This window comes from Siniperca chuatsi, linkage group LG4 (genome assembly GCF_020085105.1).
Source record: "Siniperca chuatsi isolate FFG_IHB_CAS linkage group LG4, ASM2008510v1, whole genome shotgun sequence".
NCBI classification, from domain to species: Eukaryota; Metazoa; Chordata; class Actinopteri; order Centrarchiformes; family Sinipercidae; genus Siniperca; species Siniperca chuatsi.
The window spans coordinates 30,055,950-30,076,678 of record NC_058045.1 but is presented as its reverse complement, the minus strand read 5'-3'; the positions used below and the strand labels follow the sequence as shown (position 1 = coordinate 30,076,678).

The 20,729-nt window shown below is 38.1% G+C and overlaps 1 protein-coding gene across 1 annotated transcript; it reads right to left on the bottom strand.

Moving 5' to 3' along the window:
- Positions 1-503: 503 nt before the first annotated feature.
- slc13a1 (solute carrier family 13 member 1) lies at positions 504-20,308 on the bottom strand. The gene is made up of 16 exons (XM_044194156.1): positions 20,151-20,308; positions 16,690-17,059; positions 15,083-15,211; positions 14,426-14,562; positions 13,711-13,877; positions 13,165-13,204; positions 12,931-13,012; positions 11,897-12,054; positions 11,457-11,576; positions 9,938-10,036; positions 9,203-9,304; positions 8,538-8,629; positions 8,078-8,172; positions 5,557-5,718; positions 4,014-4,151; positions 504-3,875 (listed from the first exon to the last, which is right to left on the bottom strand). Exons 2-16 carry the CDS (start codon positions 16,792-16,794, stop codon positions 3,732-3,734), a joined length of 1,770 nt encoding a protein of 589 aa, XP_044050091.1. The 5' UTR covers positions 16,795-17,059; positions 20,151-20,308; the 3' UTR covers positions 504-3,731.
- Between the last annotated feature and the right edge of the window lie 421 nt (positions 20,309-20,729).

Below are 20,729 nucleotides of genomic sequence, written 5' to 3'. Positions count from 1 at the left end.
ATTTAGCCTGAACATGTAGGCCTCACAGTAAAAATATCCTAAGTAATGTAAAAATGGCTTTTAGCAATATTAAGAAACAATGTATATATATAGCCTAGGCTAGCATTTTATCCCATCATTAAAAAATAGAAATATTATTAACCCCAACTAAACTTTTTTATTGTTTGCACGGGGAAACCTCCAACTGAACTTACTGTACTGAAGGTGAGAAATATTTATTCAAAATCTTAAAAGAACACAGCAAAATCGTGGATGAAAAAAGGGTCACATCCCCAGACTTATTAAACTGGCAAAATACAATTCAGGAAGCACAATTTATGGACAGCTTAACTCATTAAATAGAAGAGGACATTTCTGATTTCTAACGGATTTGATTGATGGAGAATTAGAATAATATTTTTTTTACTGTATTTTCTATTTTTTTTAAATTAATTGATTGATATATTTGCTGTTGTTGTAAAGGCACAATGTGTACCTGTAAAGTATGGAGGGACACATATACATAATGTATGAAGGCATTGATATATTTATTTATTTTTAAATGAAGGTATATAATGTGCATAAGTATACGTCTGTATATGTGTGAGTATATATGTACACATGTATACATGTATATAAAATACCTTCTTTTTTCTAAAACTTGTTTGATCATACACATCCTATGAGCTTCTTTCATTTATCTGTTAATTAACTATTTATTCAATTATTTCTCTTAATATTATGTGGCTAATGTATTAGTCACATAAGTTCATGAATATGGCTGTATGACCGGCTAAAAAAGAGGAATTCAAATGTTTAATAATGGCAGTACATTCTAATAATTTGTCCACTTACATTAATGAGGGTGGACAAAATATTAGAAATGCCCACAGTTCAGCACAAACTGCAGCCTCCAATATTTCCATAAAGCTCAATCAACACTGCATTCAAACCTTCATGAAGGAAGAATTTATTGCAGGGCTGCTGAATTAGCATTGGTTTAATAGGTGTATTATATTCATTCTGTATATTTAAACAGGATATGCAAATGGCCTGTGTTTATAGGCTAAAACTGTGGCCACTAGAGGTCAGTGTTTCTCTGGTGTATTTTACCACTGATCAGTCAGAACTTTAAATACAGAAGGAGTTGATAGAGCAACAAAGGCAACAAATACATATAGAAACAACAAACAGCAGGACACACAACCTGTGTGTGTGTGTGTGTGTGTGTGTGTGTGTGTGTCATGCTGTCACCACATTGGAGGTACAGAACATTAAAACAGCTTTGTGTTTTTAATTGCTGACATTTTATTCTCAGTCTTGTCCAGTTTCAGGCTCGTTTGATTTTCATTCGCTGCTTCTACTCACGCCACACCCCAGCAATTATACTGTAGCAGAGTACTTACAGTGCAGGTTCAGTGTATGTTCAGAACTACATTGAGGAACACACTGAGGAACAAGTTTTTCTAAATTTACAAACTCTATTAAATTCACACAAATAGAAACAACAAAAATAAAATGAAGAAACAAAAACAAAAGTAGCTGATAAGTTTGAAAAGACACTCATCATTGACTTTCTATAATAAATATATATATATATATATCAATATAAAATCTAACATTTTTAAGAGTTAACAGTTTGGCAGCAAAAATATTCATTTGGTTTGATTTCATCCTCCCAATCCTTTTTTAAAGACTTTCTCTTATTTACTTTGACCACTTTGGGGCAGCAGAACGAGCTGTAAACACAACATCTGACAAAATATCAGTTTATAAATTTGTTGGGGCTAACATGTTAGTAAACAGCTGCCTACTTCCATATCCAGCAGAGCAACATGATCAATTGGAGTGGTCCATCTGATATGAATATAAGTTCAAAATTCACTCTCCTTTTAGCTCTGGTTTGGTCTCCACTAACTTCTTAGAAAAATAATAGAATAAAAATGGCTCTTTAGCTGCTAAATGTTCCACTTTCTTCACCAGCCGGTCTCTAACAGTGTCTGTCTGCTGTTTGGTGCAGGGCAGGTAGTGCACAGTGGGCTTACCAGAGCTTGTTTGTGCCGCAAAACCAAAGCTAGCAGCTAAAAGAGGCTAAAAAGCTCTGTGGAGCTGCAGAGGTGGTGACAATTCTCTTTGGGTTCATCACCACAAGTGAATACAAATATTGACTGGTTCAGACTGTTGTATTGTTTTGCTGAGGATCTGTTATGCATGTGAAACAGATTTGGCAGAGAGCGTTCAGTCCAACTACCACTTCTCTGTGCCACCAGCCCATGGAAATAGTAAGTGTCACTTTTAAGAAAAAAATCCAGTTAGAATGAATGTGAAATAACATGTAATTAATTTAAATGAATTCAAATGTAACCCACGTAGCCTATCCTAAAATACACTGTGGTCACACAGGATTTCTCTCCCTATTCATTTTTATGAGGAACGGGATGAGACATATTTAATGCCGGCTGCAAATTGATCCCACTGCAAGTTCAATGTAGTTGAACTTTAAGGCTCTCCAATGTCCAGCCAGTTTGAGAGTGTGGTTGGGACTGATCCCTCATTCTAGTTTATGTTTACAACCATTTTTGCCTCAGCGCACCAGTCAATTTCACATGTGATCGTGTTCCATTGTTTCAAGGTGCCTCCGCTGCCTGCTAACAGGTGACAAGCTAACGCTACAAGGCAGCTGCATTTTACAAAGTCTGCAAACACAGGGACATTTGAGGAACGTCCTCACCCCCGCTGGAGAACAAGGCACAGCTTGTTGCACTTATTCACTGACAATTTTGAATTCAAACAGATCATGACACATACCTAGTGACTACCTTTAAGAAAGGTATTCTCTCAAGATGCTTTTTGCCACACTCTTAATGTGTGACTCTGGTGATATTCTGTATTTTTCCTATTGTCAATAAATCCCATGAAAAGACCAAAACCAACAATGTGCTAGTCCATCTGTCAATACTTGGTACGTGGCTTTGGTTCCTCCTGAAGACGTAAATCTGTAAAAACGCCTCACAAATACATAGTTTCATTTTTGAAAAAGACTCTTTCTTTCCTAAAACAGCTGCTCACTGTAGCTTTTAACAAACGTTACTCAAACAGGAGGAAATAGTGCAGTTGTTGGGAACTATTTTCTGCGGCGTATTAATCCACATTCAGTGCTTTAATGAGTTTTCCCAGCAGCAGGACGGTGTATATGGGATTCAGTCAAAATAAACTACTACAGTGTGTGTGTTCATGGTGAAGGAACATGTCATGTGACTGTGATTTTAATTGTGATGTTTTTTTTTTAAATTTTTTTGGACAATGGAGCTTTATGGCATGAGATGTATCAGGCCTTGGATACATACACAATACTTGTTAGTAGGATCAATTCATTGTTGGTTTGGGTCTGCACTTGGGATTTGTTCAGCAAGAAAATTAAATAACACCAGACTAATCCTTTAATTACAGTGCTTAGGTTTAGAAAAATTAACATCTACAGAGAACCCTTAAGGACAAAAACATAGATGTTATATACAACCTGGATGACCAGTCTTACAACAGGGGCTCCTAAATGTTTGAATGTGCTGTCAGTGGAGAGGAGGCAGTGAAACCACTAAAGAACAATAAATACGTTCTCTAAGGATTCAGTGAGTAAAAACACATTAACCTATTCCTCCTGAGCAGCGTTAAGGAGCCTCCTTGGAGCCCCCTTAAGAGGCCCCTGGAGGTCATTGAGCCTCACAATGAGATCCACGCCTGGTGATCCATCATCACGGTGTTGTGGAGTTGAACCCGGGGAGGACCTCCGCCCAGTCAGGGTACGTATTCAGAGAGAATAATGGAACTCCCCACGTTGCCACGGCCAACAGGACAGCAAGTACGCCGATCACGTTGACGCCAAACCCTGCCTTCACCTGCAGCGACGATCAGACATGGAAGTTATGGTTTTCATACTGAATTCTGGTGCATCGCAGCCAGTGTAGAGTTCACGAAGGAGTAAATGATAACTGCTTTTTGTTAACCTGTTTCTGTGTTTGTACCACAGGACTTACCATGTCCATGATGTTGATATGTCCGTAGGCGAACACGATGGCGTTGGGCGGGTTGGACACTGGAAGCAGGAAGGAGAAGGATGTGCACAGGGTGGTGGGGATCAGGACGTACAGCGGGTTAACGTGGATGGCCTCAGCCTGAAGAAATACGGATCACACAAACACAAATATCTTCGTTAGCTTCGTTATTTAACGACAGTGATCAAAGGGAGATTGTCATTGGTCCATGTGTTTGTCTTTCATACACAATAGTTTGAACACTGCTCATCATCCATTCATTCTTCACACCTACTAAAAAACAAACAAAAAAATATGAGTAACATGAAGTAGCCGACATAGGGTGGGCAGGACTAGCTACGCTAATAAGTTTTATTTTGGGTTGTTTTGGTTTATTGACAACATTCTAATATATTTCTAAAATAAAACACATCAAACTTTGACAGGGATAGAAGGACAAAGTCCTGGACTTATTTCCACATTTATCCCTGAAGAAGTTAGAAAACCTAGCTAGTTAGCTTGCAAAAGTTAGCAAGTGGCCTATTATGCTCTGTTTGCTAAAAGGACACCACACTAACTAGGTCAAGAAAAACTTCAAATCACTTGTGCAGCATAGTGCTGTTTATCTGCATTTTCAGTATGTTTCAAACACTCATAGTTCCTCTTAAACAGAGCGTGTTGTGCTACCTGATAGCTCCATAGCTAAACTGGAAGTAGCTTATTTAGAAATTCATTGGCAGAGTGGCAGAGCGGTTTGGAACACAGTGAACATTGACTGAAAAGTTTCTATGAACGTATTCATACTTATTTCTTTCTGTGACTCTGGGTCACCACTGGAAACCATTATAACGGCTGCGAGCCAAGCTGACTACAGTTGCCATCCTCCACAACTGTTTAACTGTTAATTAGTACAATGACGATAGAAAAAAACCCCAATTTTTGTGAAGCCGTTAATATCATTGCATCAATCTGGCACTATTTCAAACATAATTCTATTTTATCTCACATCATAAATGGTGACATCATATTGTAACTGATACAACAGCGTTTGCATCGTAATGCATTTCAAAATGAAAACATGAAACGCAGTTTAACAAACTCATTATTGCACATTTGCTCAAGTATTTCGTTTGCAGCGTGTAATTAATTTGTAAGATTATTGCTATTGGGTCAGGACTAATGTAAAGAAATCACTGTATTTCACTTAAAGAGATGAACTAGTGAGGAACAGAAAACATTTTAAAATAATTCATAGATTTAGATTATAAAAATGTATGATTAGAATGGCACGGTGGCATTAGTATGGTAGGAATACAATTAGTCTGATGTTCCTTTTTAATGTTAAATAGGTTGTGTATTGGAAGACCAAAATACATTTCGATCAATCATTCAAAATTTAACATCAAGGCTGAAAAAACATCTTTCATCAGATGATTTAGTTTCAATCATAAGATTAGAAACTCCACTGTTGGCTGGAAACTGAAGGCATTAAAAAGAATAAAAAACCAAAAACACAGTTTGTGTCTATAAAACACTGTGAACCTACCAGAGGAGAGAGGATGGGGAGGAAGATGGTGATGGTGGTGGCATTGCTGGCCACCTCTGTTACCGTGGTGACGATGACGCAGGCGACCGCGATCGTGGCCAAGACTGGCAGATCACCCAGAGGTGTCAGCAGCTCGGCCACCCACAAAGACAGGCCTGACTCCTGTAGACACACACACACACACACATACACATTAGTGATAGACTGATTAATCGTTCGGGCCGATTATCTGGCATTTTGAGATAATCAGCTTTAAAATGACATTTAAAAACTTCAACAGCAACATCTCTTTTCAGAAACAGAGCCCCTGTAACTCTGGATTATCCACAGAACAAAAAAACTGGCATGACACCACTAGTGTTACGTGAGGAAAATGTGTTTTTTAGTGAGTGAACTGATCCTTTAACCACAAGTTACCTATTATCCTTGACCATTTTCTGATTTCCTGCTTTTAGTTTCTATTGCAAATCACCTTGCAGAGACATTGTCATGTTGTGATGTGATTGCTAGCAGAGACTGACTTGAACAGTGCGTTCAAGGAAGCAGGTTACATTAAAGTTCCTTTCATTCCTAATGAGTGCATATTTTTGCCTGCCAAATATTAAAGGCAGCTGTGCCTTTTCAGAGGGTGTCTGGGTTTTACCACAGCCCACCTGAACAGGCCAGCATAACAACTTCACAGGTGTCTTTAAAGTCTCTAATAAAAACTAATTCTTACAGACTGGCGTTTAAATAAACTTGTTTCGTGCCCCTTAGTGTCTTATGTGCTATATCTTTCCCTGGGGTATTTATTTTATAAAATCATTTTAATTATGTCCATGTGTTATTTCTATCATTCTATCTTTTATTTTCTCTCTTCGGTTTGTAAACAAGGACAAGAATGAACTGTAAAATTCAACTTTTAAGCTCGCATGGAGAAGTCCTTAAAGTGCTCAGCAAACTCCAAACTGCTGATAAGGATCGTGTGATATGATCGAAAGCTCCACAAGAGCTACTAAATGGAGCCTGAGGTGAGATTGTTTAAAGCTTCAGTAATGCTAAGAGTATCTCTCTCTTCTGTTTCATATTATTAGATAATGACACCTTTGGGTTACCTTGTGATTTTATAGCAAATTCCAATGACAAAAACGATAAATCAATTTAGCAAAGAGAAAAATGATCGATTAATCAACAACGAAATAATCACTTATTATTACTGTGACTTGTGATGATAACTAATTAATTCACAAATATTTCTGGGTCAGCATGTCTTCTCGTGACATGATGGTGTTGAGATGAACTCCGTATCTTAAAGGAAGGGGAAATATGTTCATTCGTTTTCTTGCCAAGACTTAGATGAGAAGAGATGACGATATCACTCTTGTAAATATGAAGCCACAGCCAGCAGCTGGCTAGCTTAGCTTACCGCAAATACTAGAAACAGGGGGAAACAGCTAGCCTGGCTCTGTTCAACAAAAACAAAATCCACATACCAGCATTCACTAATTAACATAGTTAATGTCTTGTTTGTAAAAAGTGTAAAAACGACACTTTGTGGGGGTTATATAGGAAGTGACTGCTGTAACCTCCGTAAAACCACAACATGTCATTTTTATACTTCAGCATTTGTATGGATTAAACAAACGAGATGTAATGTGTTAATTAGTGAGTTTTAGAGGTGCTGGTAGGTGGATTTTTTTTACCTTGGGTTAGAGCCAGGTTAACTGTTTCTGCCTCTCTCCAGTCTTTATGATAAGCTATGCTAACTGGCTGCTGGCTGCAGATCAAAGTGGTATTGATCTCCTCATGTAACTCTCAGCACAACACGTCCTCATACCTAAACGACAGAATAGGTCCATTGTCAATGACTCTCAAAACGACATATACGACGGTTGGAAAGTACCAACAACAGGCGTAGCTCTTGAGTACGTTACGTGACTTTAAATAAGTGATTAATGTTCTGAATTGGTCACAGTTTGGTTAGGTTTAGGCAACAAAACTACTTGGTTAGGTTTAGGAGAAGATCATGGTTTGGGTTAAAATAAGTAACGTAAGTCACTTATGTAATGTTTTTTTTACTTAAAACTTGAAATAAGTCAACATTGACTTGATTTCACACGGGACACAAGAACGGGACTTTCACCCAGTCTCCTGGGTGAAAGTCCTGTGATTGACCTGTCCACCACCCCACCTTGCTCCCAATGTGGACTTTGTCCCTCTTTATACTACGTCACCTGACTTCCTCCTTTGCTCCTGTCATACTACAGTCACTGGAGGTTGCGGCCTAACAATAAACGGAAATATGGGTCAAATAAGCTGCTTGCACAATCGACCTATACGGCCGTTTTTCTGGTGAGGACGGGCTGCTCAGCAAGAAAACAAATAAACAAAGTTCCCAAAATGTCAAATTATTCCTTTAAAGCATCAACAGGAATGCCTTCTTAGGCAAAAATCAAGAATCTAATTAAATGTCCTAGTTCTATATGAGGAAGCTATGGTGGATGTATAAAGTTAATGTATCACACAGACAGACACGGCTTACCTTTGCCCCTTCAGCGAGTGCGAAGCCTCCACCAACCAGCAGGGCCACTTTCCACGGCATGGAGGCCTGAAACTCCTTCCAGGAGATCATGGCCTCTGGATGGCGAGAGATAAAAACATATCTTGCTCACATGACATCGAAAGACAGAATTAACACAGGCTGTCAACTGGACAGCTGTTCAAAAACAGATAACATGTTCAGAATATTCTAGACTATATTTTCATTATTAAGTGAAGGTAAAATCAGACATTATACACAGATGTAGTGGAGTAAAAAGTACAATATTTTCCTCTGAATTGTAGTGGAGTTGAAGTATAAACTACCATAAACTAGAAATACTCAAAGTAAATTACAAGTACCTCAAAATGGTACTTCATATTCCACATCTGGTTGCTGATGTGTGTGTTACAGTAGACTAAACTATCAATCACAGCTAAATTGTAATGTCTTGTGTATTTACCATATTTTCTGGAGGGTCCGTAGGCAGGTACGATGAAGAAGAGGAGGCCCAGCAGCAGAGCCACGGTGGCGTCGGTAATGTAGCCCGAGTGACTGATCAATACAAGAACAGAAAAAAACGATCAACTAGGACGCATTTTATTGCCAAGGACGGCCACCACAGCTTCAGTCCAAGAAATTAATACGTGATTGTATCAGAGATCTTACACTGAACCAACTGACACTATCTGGTTACAGCAATTGCATTACATTAATCGCAGAATTTTATTTGTGAAGTGTTTGCGGAGAACAGAAGAGATAACACACTACGAGATGTGGTTATTCTAGTTGTTTTTTTTAAAAAGATATTAAACCAACAATGTCTTAGTCCATCTATATACTTTGTGACTCCCCTACTGTCTGTGGCTCTCAGCTCCAAGCCCATTGGTTCCTACTGAAGATGTAAATATTTAAAAATAACTAACAAATATATTTCAGTTTTAAAAAAGGCTCAGAAATTAGGCTCAGCCTAAAACAGCTGGCCACTGTAGTTTTACTCAAACAGGAGGAAATAGGGCATTTGTTGGGGACTATTTTCAGCGGCGGATGAATCCACATTTGGTGCTCCAGTGGGTATTTGGGGCAGCAGGACGGTGTGTGTGGGACTGGAAAAGGAATGTGACTCACTGAGGGAAGAGAGAAGCCCAGCCGGGCATGAAACCTGGAGATCTGGTCAACCACAACAACACCATCACCAGGAAAACCACCCCAGTGATGATCTCCTGAGAACTGGAGGGAGGGGGAAAATGAGAGGGAATGAATGAATGAATGAGTAATGAAAGGGTGGATGAATACATGAAAAGATGGGTGCATGGATTAATAACTAAATTAGAGAATCCATGTGAGAGGATGATTGGATGAATAAATGAAAATGAATGAACAGATAAATGAAAAAATGTATCAATGAATGAACATACAACTAAATGAATGAATGATTGAACACATAACTGAATTAATGCATGAATGAATCAATGGATTTATAACTGCATGTATGAATGAATGGATGGGTGAATGCATGAATGGACATATAACTAAATGAATGGAGGAATGAATAAATAGATAAATGAACATATAACTGAATAAATGACTAAATGAGCAAATGACAGATTGAATGAATGAATGAACGAAGACATAACTATCAATGACAGAATTAACATTTGACATATTGAATGAATGAATATATAACTGACTGACAGAATGAATAAATGTATGAGTAACTGAATAAATGAAAGAATGCATAAATTAATCAACATATAACTGACTAACAAAATAAATGAACATATGAATGGATGTATGAGTGAATGAACATATAGCTGAATAAATGAAATGAATGAGTAAATTGATTAATGAGTGAGTGATCACCTCATGGGTCCCAGCGACCTGTACTCGTCTTCTATCACTTTTCTTGCTGCTTTCTCTTTCTCAGACTGCTCTCCTCCACATCGCCACAGGAACTTGAAGCTGTGTGTGAGAGTGTGTGATCAGCGCACATATTATATGTACAGATTATATTATTGGTAGGCGACAGAGAAATGCACACATTGAACTAAATTATTGACTGTGATTGGTTAAAAGCACACTGAGAGCATACAGTGCTGACTGGCTGATGAAAAGATTACTGAGCATGTGCAGAGGTCAGCGGCGCTCATAATTAACCTGTCTGACACCATCACACTGCTAATGCTAACATTAGCATTACACTCAGGCCTCAGTCTCAGGTCCAAACTGAGTTATTCACATATTCAGTATCTTTGAATGTTATTTTATTCTTGCAATGTTTACAGTTTATTCTTTAAAGTCAAACTGATATTAAATTTCAATTTTGATAAGAAACCAGTATATATCTCCTTGTTGTTTGTTTTGACACGTGTCCCTATTTGTTCAAAACTGTTTTTACCAAAAAGAAGAAATTTAAGTTTCATTTATTTTTCTGCAGTGCAGGGTTGTGTACATTTTTGGTGTCTTTTTTTTTTTAGAGTAAAAGTGTCAGGAATGGATCAAACAGTGCGTTTGTCTGCTTTAATGTAAGCTGCACGTCGGGCTAACTAGCTAACAACATACAGTATTAACCTCATTACTTCCAAGGCCAGTTAGCATATCATTAACTGACTACATTAGTTTGTGGGGATACAGCTTATGTTAAGGTAGCCTCTTTTACGACTAACAGATCCACTGTGTGGGAGCTGGGCGTGGATGCTATCAGAGTTTAGGCTAACATTAGCAGCTCTGTCCCGCTGTTTATTGGATTTGGATCAACAATTTTCTTTATTTTTCTTCAGTGAACTTGCTCACTGCGCTCTATCCATCTCAACAAGTCATTTTTTAAAGTTAAACCACCTCAACTATCAGTTTAAAGTTAATCGGAAATCTGAGTTTCAAAGGTTTAGTGACGACTAAACCAACAAGAAAGTTTTCAAATTAAACCTGTTTATACCTGTTCAATACTTGGTTTAAAGTTTGGGAGCAACCCAGCCGCTGTGTGTTAGAATCACGTGTGTTATGTGATCTCTATTCATTCCTCAACATGTACAAAAAGATAAATGCTGAAAACAAAGAGCTCATCATAGGGGCCTTGGACCGCACTGTATCGTCACAACAATAAAACACAGAAATGATAATGCAACATGTGAAACGGAATGATAAAAATGTAATAGGGAGACTGTGATAATAGGTTGTAATAATGAATCAATGGACATGAGGCAAAAAGGGAAAAAACAACATAAGATAAAGCTGATGATGTGGAGTCAAATAAAAAGAACTTATGGCAAGGCGTAAGGTAGGAACTGGTTAAGAACCAGACAGCATGACAAAACACAGGTTAGTTGGAGTGAAAACACAGACAGGAGGTGGTTAGCGGAGCAGATGGTGTGTTGACACTCACTCTGAGCCAATGAAGAGCCAGTACAGCCATATCCATGTCAGCAGCAGCATTATAACACTGATGGGCAGGCACAACAGGAGCCAGTTCCCGAAGTTGATGCAGTCGCAGTTCGGGTAAATCCTGAATTTAAAGACAGTGTTTGAGATAGATTTTAAATGCACACAGAAGCTTTGAACCCTTTGGGTTTTTTTGTTCTTGAATCCACTACTGTCCAGTAGACTGAATTAAGCAACCATTCTTCACAGAGGAATTTTTAAATTGCAATTTTATATTTAGCAAATACCAACCCTTACACAGATTGAGTTATTTTTATTCATTTTGTGTGTTGCTTCAAATGCCTTCACAAGATTTTCTGTTTTGCCATTCCCTTCATTTTTATTGTATGTCTCCTTTTCTCTGTCTCATACACATACACTGAGCATGTCTGGTGCACCACTCACTGGTTGAGGTACTCGGAGAAGATGAGGTTGGGCGAGGTGCCGGGCAGCGTGGTGATGCCTCCGATGTTGGCGGAGTAGGCAATGCCGATGCACATGGCTTTACACATCATCAGGTCCGGTTTACTCTTGCTGGGAGCTTCAGGCTGACACACAGCATCCTGCAAGACAACACCAAGGGAGAAATTAGCCCAGAGCAGCAGCATTAGTGGTAGTAGTACTGGTAGTAGCAGTAGAAGTAGTAGAAGTACTAATCACACAAGTTGTAGTGATAGTTGTATCATCAGTAGTATCAGTGGCGTTAGAAGAGTAAAATAATATGATTAGTTAGCAGTAGCTTTAGTAGCAATAGTAGTATCATTATAGGGCTACTGATAATAACATTTCTTCAAATAGTAGTAGAGGTGGTACTAGCGTCAGTGGTATAGGCAGCGGTAGCGGATTAAGAGCAGTTGTAAAAACAGAAGCAGTAGTAACAACAGTTGCAGAATCAACAGTAACAGCAACAATGTAATAGTAATAATAGCAGTAAAAGAAGTAGCAGTAGCAGCAGAGGTAGTAGCAATAGCAGTGGCAGATACTAGTAGTAGTAGTAGAAATAGCAGTAGTAACTGTAGCAGTGCAGTGTTTTAACAGCAGCAGCAGTAACAAATTAGTAGTAGTGATAGAGGTAGAAGCAGCAGCAGCAATAGTAGTAACAGTAGCAGTAGTACCAGTAGAAGAAATCGCAGTAGCTGTAGTAGTAGCAGTAGCAGTACAGTAATAGTATTAGTAGCAGTAGTAGTTACAGTAGCAGTGGTTGGTAGCACTAGTAACAGCAGATGCAGAATCAGCAGCATTACTTGGCTGTAGTAATGGCAGTAACAAAAGTAACAGTAGCAGTCATAGCAGTAGTAAGAGTAGAAGCAGCAGTGATAGTCAATTCTGTAGCAATAGTTGTAGTAGTAGCAACAGGAGTTGCAGAATCAGCAGTATCAGTAGTAGTAACAGTAATATTACTGATTAGTATTGTGTTATTGGTTCAGTGATGTTTGTACCTGGGCTGCAACAGGCTGGGACACTGTCTGTATTTGAACACAAGTGAAGGTCTCTTCAGGAACATCTGGATGCTTCTTGTCACTGAGAGACAGAGGAATATAGTATTAAAGTATACTGGATGGGCTGCAATGACAAAAACCTACAACACTCCAAACACCCAGAACCCAGAGGGACAGCGAAGGCAACAGAACAGGACATCAGTGAACAGTACAAAAACACAATCCTTTACATACCTCACAATTTCTTTCATCTTTTCAATGTGGCTGTCAGTTTCTGCAAAAACAACAGAATGTGGTTAACTTCCCTCCATTCTTGTGTTGCTCTTCTAAGAGGTCATTTTTAGGGCAATTAACAGAAAACAGTTGTAACTTACAAGTTTTTTCACAACCTGGAAAATCAAAACGTTGTTCCTATTATTCGATTTACAACAGAGCTTTAGTAAATTATTCATTAACAATTAATACAGCCATTAGTTTCAACCTATAAAGCCTTTATATAAGGTGCCTTATCAGAGAGTGGTACCCTTTTTCTTGATATCTTACATTTTTTCTACAGAAAACTTCTCAAATGTTAGATATTGTCTAAACACAAGCAGCTACACAAGATCTGATTAGTAAACAAGAGCATGGCTCTAATGAGGTATTAAACGTCAGTGTTCAACACTCAGTGGTGCTACAGACACATGTCAGTGGCAACTTTTTGACATAGTTTTTTAGTTTGAGTGTGTGTCTATACACATTCCTCTGTATAAAAACGGAATAACATGTAAATCCAGTTACCATCCAGCTGCAGGTTGGGGTTGTCCTCGCCGGCACCGCCTCCCTCATTGGCCTTCAGGATCTGCTGGAGAACAGCCTCCACGATGGGCATCACCATGGTAACAGCCGATGTGTTTTGGACCCACATGGAGAGGAATGCACAGACGGACATGAAGCCCAACATCAACCTGGAGACGACAGCATGGTGGTCAGAGCAGGAACATCCGCAGACACTTCAATCTGCATCCCCACACTTTCACTGACACACACTAAAATGGCGAGCCAGTGTTTTAAGATTTATCCTCTCTGGAGAATGGTTTATAAATGCTTTGTTTTGGGGTGAGAAAAAACTCGTCCTTGTGTGGACAGAAGGCCAAAATGGAGAGAAAAAGCTATGCTTTTTAAATTCAACCCGCCTGGTGTGGATGCGCACACTATTAAGGAAACGCAGATACAAGACAGTTGTACAGAGTAAAGTGCAGCTACAATGCATCTGTTACCACATCTGCATGAGCTGCAAAGGTGTAATCAATTTTCTTGTATAACACGAAAAACGTCCTTTAAACTATATTGGAAATGTGTCTGCTGAAGAACACGATAGCCCCATTCGGTGGGCATCCAGGGCTAGACTGTGTATTTTCTTCTGCTGTTTTAAATGTTGAGGAGGGATTTACACACATACCAACCTCTATGAAATTAAAATTTGAATCCTATAGCAGAGAAGGATGGCGCTCACCATGCGGGGTTGACTCCCACCATGGTGACCAGCCTCAAGGCGGTTCTGCGATGGAGACCCCACTTCTCGATGGACGTGGCGAGGCAGATGATGCCTACCAGCAAGAAATGGAAGTCTTTAAAGTACTCCTTCGCCACCTGGAGGAGAAACAGAGAGGGAGTAATAAGAAAGTAATACTGTACAAGTAATAAAGGGAGAACAATAGTTTAAATTTTAGCTCAGTTTCTAATGTAAATTTGTAGTTTACATTTGGTTCTTGCCCAGTAACTGAAATCAAACTACAATACAATGATAAATAAATAAATAAACAAATGACAAAAGCATACTCTGGTAAATAGTTATTTAAAAATAGCCATTATTATTTTTAACAATCTTTGCAAGATTGGGATATTTTAAGAATTTAATACTTTTTTCTAATTTAACAATGCTTGGACTAATCCTACAGTATCATTTAATCAATCTGTTCCAATCAGATTTAGCTAAAGTAGTTGCCAAATGCGCAATATAGCCAGGCTGTAAAGTTAGGTTAATTATTCATTTCTTTGTTAGTCTTCATTACTTCACTAAATCATGAGGAGGGATTTAGAACAGCAACTTCCTAAAACTTTGTTTTAGGTTGAAGAATAGCTTGGCCTGCTAACAGACAGATGGACTCACATCCGAGGACTTCATGATGCCAAACATGGGGAAGAGGATGGCGGGGAACATGGCAGTCATGGACAGGGGAATCACCTCTGTCACCCAGTACGTCGCCATTAGCAGCAATACAAAGGCACATTCTGCCTCCTACAGGGACAAAACACAAAGACACCTCTGCATTTATTTGTCGTAGAGGACTATAAAGACAGAACCAATAGTGCATACATTTCATTTATCAGTTTACCATAAAAAGTATGTGTCCAGAGATACAAATCAAACAGCAGCCACACAACTGTGTGTTGAAGTCAGTGCTTAACGCTGCGTCCACACCATGGGCAGAGAAGTAAACAACAATGAATAGCAACCCGTCACTCTCCCAGTTTTTGAGTCTGCATGTGTGAAATGCTCCGTAAGTCTGTGGCTGCAGTTCCTCTAATGTCCACTAGATGCTGCTCCAAGAAAACTGTAAGAAGACTGTATTGAAATGAATGGGAAAACCACTAACTTCTCTCTGTCTAAGTTGCGTGCTACTTTGTTTTTTTTCTGTTGCTTTCCATCTTACTTCTTGTATAGTGTTTTATGATATGTTTTCATTACAATTTCCTCTGACACGGTGTTAATTCATTGAGTTGTATTGAGGGAGCTGATGATGAATGTAAGTCCAATATTCACTCTCCTTTTAGCTCTGGTTTGGTCCAACTCTTGAGAAAAATATCTGACTTTTTAGCTGCTCCACCACACACAAAAAAAACAAAAACAAAAAAAACAGGTGTAAAACACGTCCACTGAAGAGCTGAAAATATCAGATCTGTGCGGAGCGATGAGGAGACTGTAACCTTCCTCACATTAATACATGAAACAAACAGAAATGTCTTATTTACGTCATGTTTTCTACATTGTTTTCCACTGTTGGAGGTCTGACTGGCGCTCTTTTTTTTACATCATCTCATTGTGTCCTCTTCTTCTACGATGGTTTAATGGCACCCGACTGGAGAATTAGCGCCACCAACTGTTTACATTGATGAACCAACTCCTAATATTCCCATAACAGGATGGATTGAAACGTGCATTCATTTGCTTGTTTGCAAATTGGTGCTGCAGTTGGATGGAAACCTGGCTTCTGTCTACTGGTTGCAGTGGATTTATCAGTGTAAATGTGCAACTAGGAGCAAGATGAGGCTAAAAAAGCTCTGTAGAGCTGCAGAGTCGGAGAGAGTTCTCTGTGGGTTCGTCACTAGGAGTGACACCTTTCACATTACACAGTGATTTGATCCATAGTTAATTTAAAAACAGATTAGTGCAGCTTTAACAAGAAAAGGAAAAACACTTCACAGCTTCTCCCACACCTCTCACTGACAGGCAGTTTCTATAACAAGTGCAATGCAGAGATGATACTGCAGTGAGTGTGTGCAGTGAGGCAAGATGAGCTCAGAGTTACCACTGTTACCAAAGTGATAACCGCTGTGAAAAAATTACAATTGTCTTTCAGAGCAGTAAAGTTCTTTCATCCCTTCAGTTCAGTTTACTTTGATTCATAAACTTCAAAGGAGCTGGGTTTTTTTAAAAACTATAAATATTGTTGCCCTTTGCACTGGCCTGGTTTCCAGCGTGTAAAGGAAACTCACCTTTGTCCCGACGACAAGAGGAAGAGGAAGCAGCAGCAGCTGTGTAAGGACGATCAGGGCGAAGCTGCGATAGTTCCACAATCCTCTGCTCAACTTCTTCAGCATTCTCCTTTTTTTGTTTTTTCTTGTTGTCTTTTAGTTTTTCCTCCTCTTTTCTGCAGGCTGCTGTTGTAATCCTGCGGTCGTTAAGCTAAAAGACTTTACAGTTGATAGTTGACCTGTCGTTGAGCTGGCAGGAACGCAGTGTCAGGTTGGCCTTCTTCACAGAGACTCCAGCCTTAAACTGTTGCAGGTTGCAGGTTATGTGTCCATATCTGTTGGAGTTTTCTTGAGCAAGACACCAAAGTGGCAAACTAATCGCTGGTTATCTCTGTACCAAGACAAAAGTGAGATAATAATGTGACACAGCCTTATATATTAGTGGATTTCACAATTTAATATATGTCTACACTGCTCTGGAAGTATACATGTGCTAATATGTGAGTGGTTAAATTTTGCATCGTCAAAACTCCATCTGTTTTTCCAGGAAGTTCAGAGGAACTCCAGGAAGCATATTGCAGCTCGAACTTAGATTTTGAGTTGTTGGGGGGTGGATTTCTTTACTTCTGATGGAGCTAGGCTATCAGTTTCCCCCTGCTTCCAGTCTTTGTGCTAAGCTAGTAAACACGTCCTGGACCTCTCGCTTCATCTTGTCTGATTCTGGGGAAGACAGCTAAAAAGAGGATTTCACAACATTTTTGAATGTTTCTTTAAAGTTATAAAAATGCATTTTTAACACTTTGAGAAAATCACCAAAGGAAGGAAAGTTTTGTTTTTTTTATATCTGAAACTTGTGTACATCTTTTAATGCTGAATTGACCAGAAAAATAGTTTGTGATAAAATGTGATATTTGCACAAAGCATTGGCAAAACTAAAACTGGCACATTTTTAAAGGGAGTTTTGTAACTAAGTATTGAGAAACCATTCAGACTGCTTCAGAGGCTACCTTAATTATGGCATTTCTTAATTTTTGACCTTGGTATACTTGGTGAACTTTTTGCATTACTTTTCATGCCGAATTTACCAGAAAACATCAAGAATTAAGGATAAATTGTTGATAGTTTATCATAATATGTGATGCCCAAATTTAAAATTGCTTGTTTTTTAAGGGAGCTTTGCACCTTTCTGTGTGTATGAGAAACAAGCTGTTCAATGGAAGTGAATGGTTACAAGTTGTTAAAAAATGTCTGTCTGTCTTCTTTCATAAATTTCATCTGAATGATAGCTGTAGTGTTACATCAGATTGAATATTTGAGATCTTTGCCCAAATTTTAGCGTGACATATTTGGGATCTCCTAATTTAAAATAAAGTACAGTAGGTTTGGATAAATAGAACCTGGGTGCATTATATCATTTACATGTGAGGTGTTATGAAACCATTCAGGCTACTGCAGAGACCTGGCATATTTTGAATCTCCACTACAGTTTAACAGAAAGTTCAGTGGGTTCAGTTTGGATAAATAATACCTACGTGCTTTACATAATTACATCCAAGGTATTGAGCAACCACGCAGGCTACTTTAGAAGCTAATTGTTGTAGGATATTTGTGTTTCATTCACCACAGATTTTGAATTGAACTGAGGCAAAGTTTAAGGATGGATATCTCTTGAAATACCTCAAACTTGGCAAATTATTTCTTATGCCGAATTTACCAGAAGGCACTAAGAATCAAGGACAAGTATGAAAAGTTTATCATGTGTAATATTTTCCCAAAGCAAGAGCAAATTTAAAACGGCATATTTTTTTAAGGGAGTTCTGTAACTTTCTCCCTCTATGAGAAAGAACTAAATGAGGGGCTACTTTTCACTGGATGTGAATGTTTACAAGTTGTAAAAAATAAAAAAATAGACAAAAAAAATGGGACTGTTTGTCTTTTTTAATAAATTTTGGTCAAATTATAGACATCAGGTTGAAACGTTTCAGACATTTGCCCAAATGTCAGCCTGGCATACTTCAGATCTCCATTAAAATTGAACAGGAAGTTCATTGGGTTCAGTTTGGATAAATAGAACCTGGGTGCATTATATCATTTACATGTGAGGTATTAAGAAACCATTCAGGCTACTGCAGAGACCTGGCATAATTTGACTCTCCAGTACAGTTTAACAGAAAGTTCAGTGGGTTCAGTTTGGATAAATAATACCTAGGTGCATTACATAACTACATCCAAGGTATTGAGCAACCACGCAGGCTACTTTAGAAGCTAATTGTTGTAGGATATTTGTGTTTCATTCACCACAGATTTTGAATTGAACTGAGCCAAAGTTTAAGGATGGATATCTCTTGAAATACCTTAAACTTGGCAAATTACTTCTTATGCCAAATTTACCAGAAGGCACTAAGAATCAAGGACAAGTATGAAAAGTTTATCGTATGTAATATTTTCCCAAAGCAAGTGCAAATTTAAAACGGCATATTTTTTTAAGGGAGTTCTGTAACTTTCTCCCTCTATGAGAAAGAACTAAACGAGGGGCTACTTTTCACTGGATGTGAATATTTATAAGATGTAAAAAATAAATCATTTTTAAAAAGACAAAAAAAAATAAATAAATGGGACATGAGACATCAGGTGGAAACATTTCACACATTTGCCCAAATGTCAGCCTGGCATACTTCAGATCTCCACTAAAATTGAATAGAAATGTCATTGGGTTCAGTTTAGTTAAATAATACCTGGGTGTATTACATAACTACATTCAACCATTCAGGCTACTTCAGAAGCTAATTGTTGTAGGATTCTTGTGTTTCTTTACCTTACTTTTGAGTTCAGTTCACCACAGATTTTTGACTGAAATGAACTGTTCTCTTCCAGAGAACACGAAGAAACAAGTTGTGGAAAGTTTATCATAATATGTGATATTTACCCAAAGCAAAATTAAAACTGACTGTTTTTTAAAAGGCGTTTTGTGAATTTGACCCTGTACGAGAAACACAAGTTGTAAACACATAAGTAATTAAATATTAGATCTGGTTTACATTCTTCAAAAAAAAAAATTTTTTTTAATGTATAACTTACGTATAACCTTACATCAGCTTGAAATTTTTCAGATATTTGCTCAAACGTCCGCCTTATTTAAGATTTTCACTGGAGTTTGAAATAAAGTGGGTTTGGATTAATAAGATCTGGGCGCATTACATAATTACACCAGAGGTATTCAGACACTATTTGACTGTGAAAAAAACAAGACTCCAGTGATGAAACACAACGTATTTGTGATTAAATCACCTTCATAATAAATCCATTATATACATTTTTCAGTGTGGTCATAATTTATTGAACATTCTGTAAATCAGAGTAAATATATATTTATTTATATGCCATGAGACCTGTTATCATGAATACAGTAATATTGTGTCGGGGAAATATCAACAGACAGAGAGTGAGAATTATCTCCTGATAATGAGAGCGATAAACCTTACCTCACTGCCTTGCTGCCACCTCTGGCTCTCTGTGGGTGTGGAAGCATCTGCATACATCACTGCTATTAAAGCCTCTTTTAATGGGCTTTACTGCTCATTAGACGTCACAGGATGAGAAGAGAGTACAGTATGATTTGTCTTTTCCTCTTCGCAGAAACAGAAAAAGTGAACGTGAGTTTCTTGAAGTAATTCCTAGAACATCAGGTATACTTTAACTCCTTATCTTGAAGTCCTGAGAGGGCCGTTAAACAGTTGCTAACTCTATTCGTGACCTTTGACCCTTGGCTAATGCCTCTGATTATCAATGCAGAAGTATTATTTTTACATGAAACTTAGCAGAAGGGGCGGGAGACGGATTTACACCAAACTGAAAACATTTTAATCTTGGATTTAAATGTGGTTTTGTTCAAGGTCCAGTAAATATTTCACACAAACAACACACAAATGTTTTGAGGCTTGAGTGTGCCTAGAGAATAATCATAGACTTTTACAGTGTTTCATTTTAGTTTAGTTAGTGTAAGTACCAATATCAATACCACAATGTAAAAATACTACTATTACAAGTAAAAGTCCTGCATT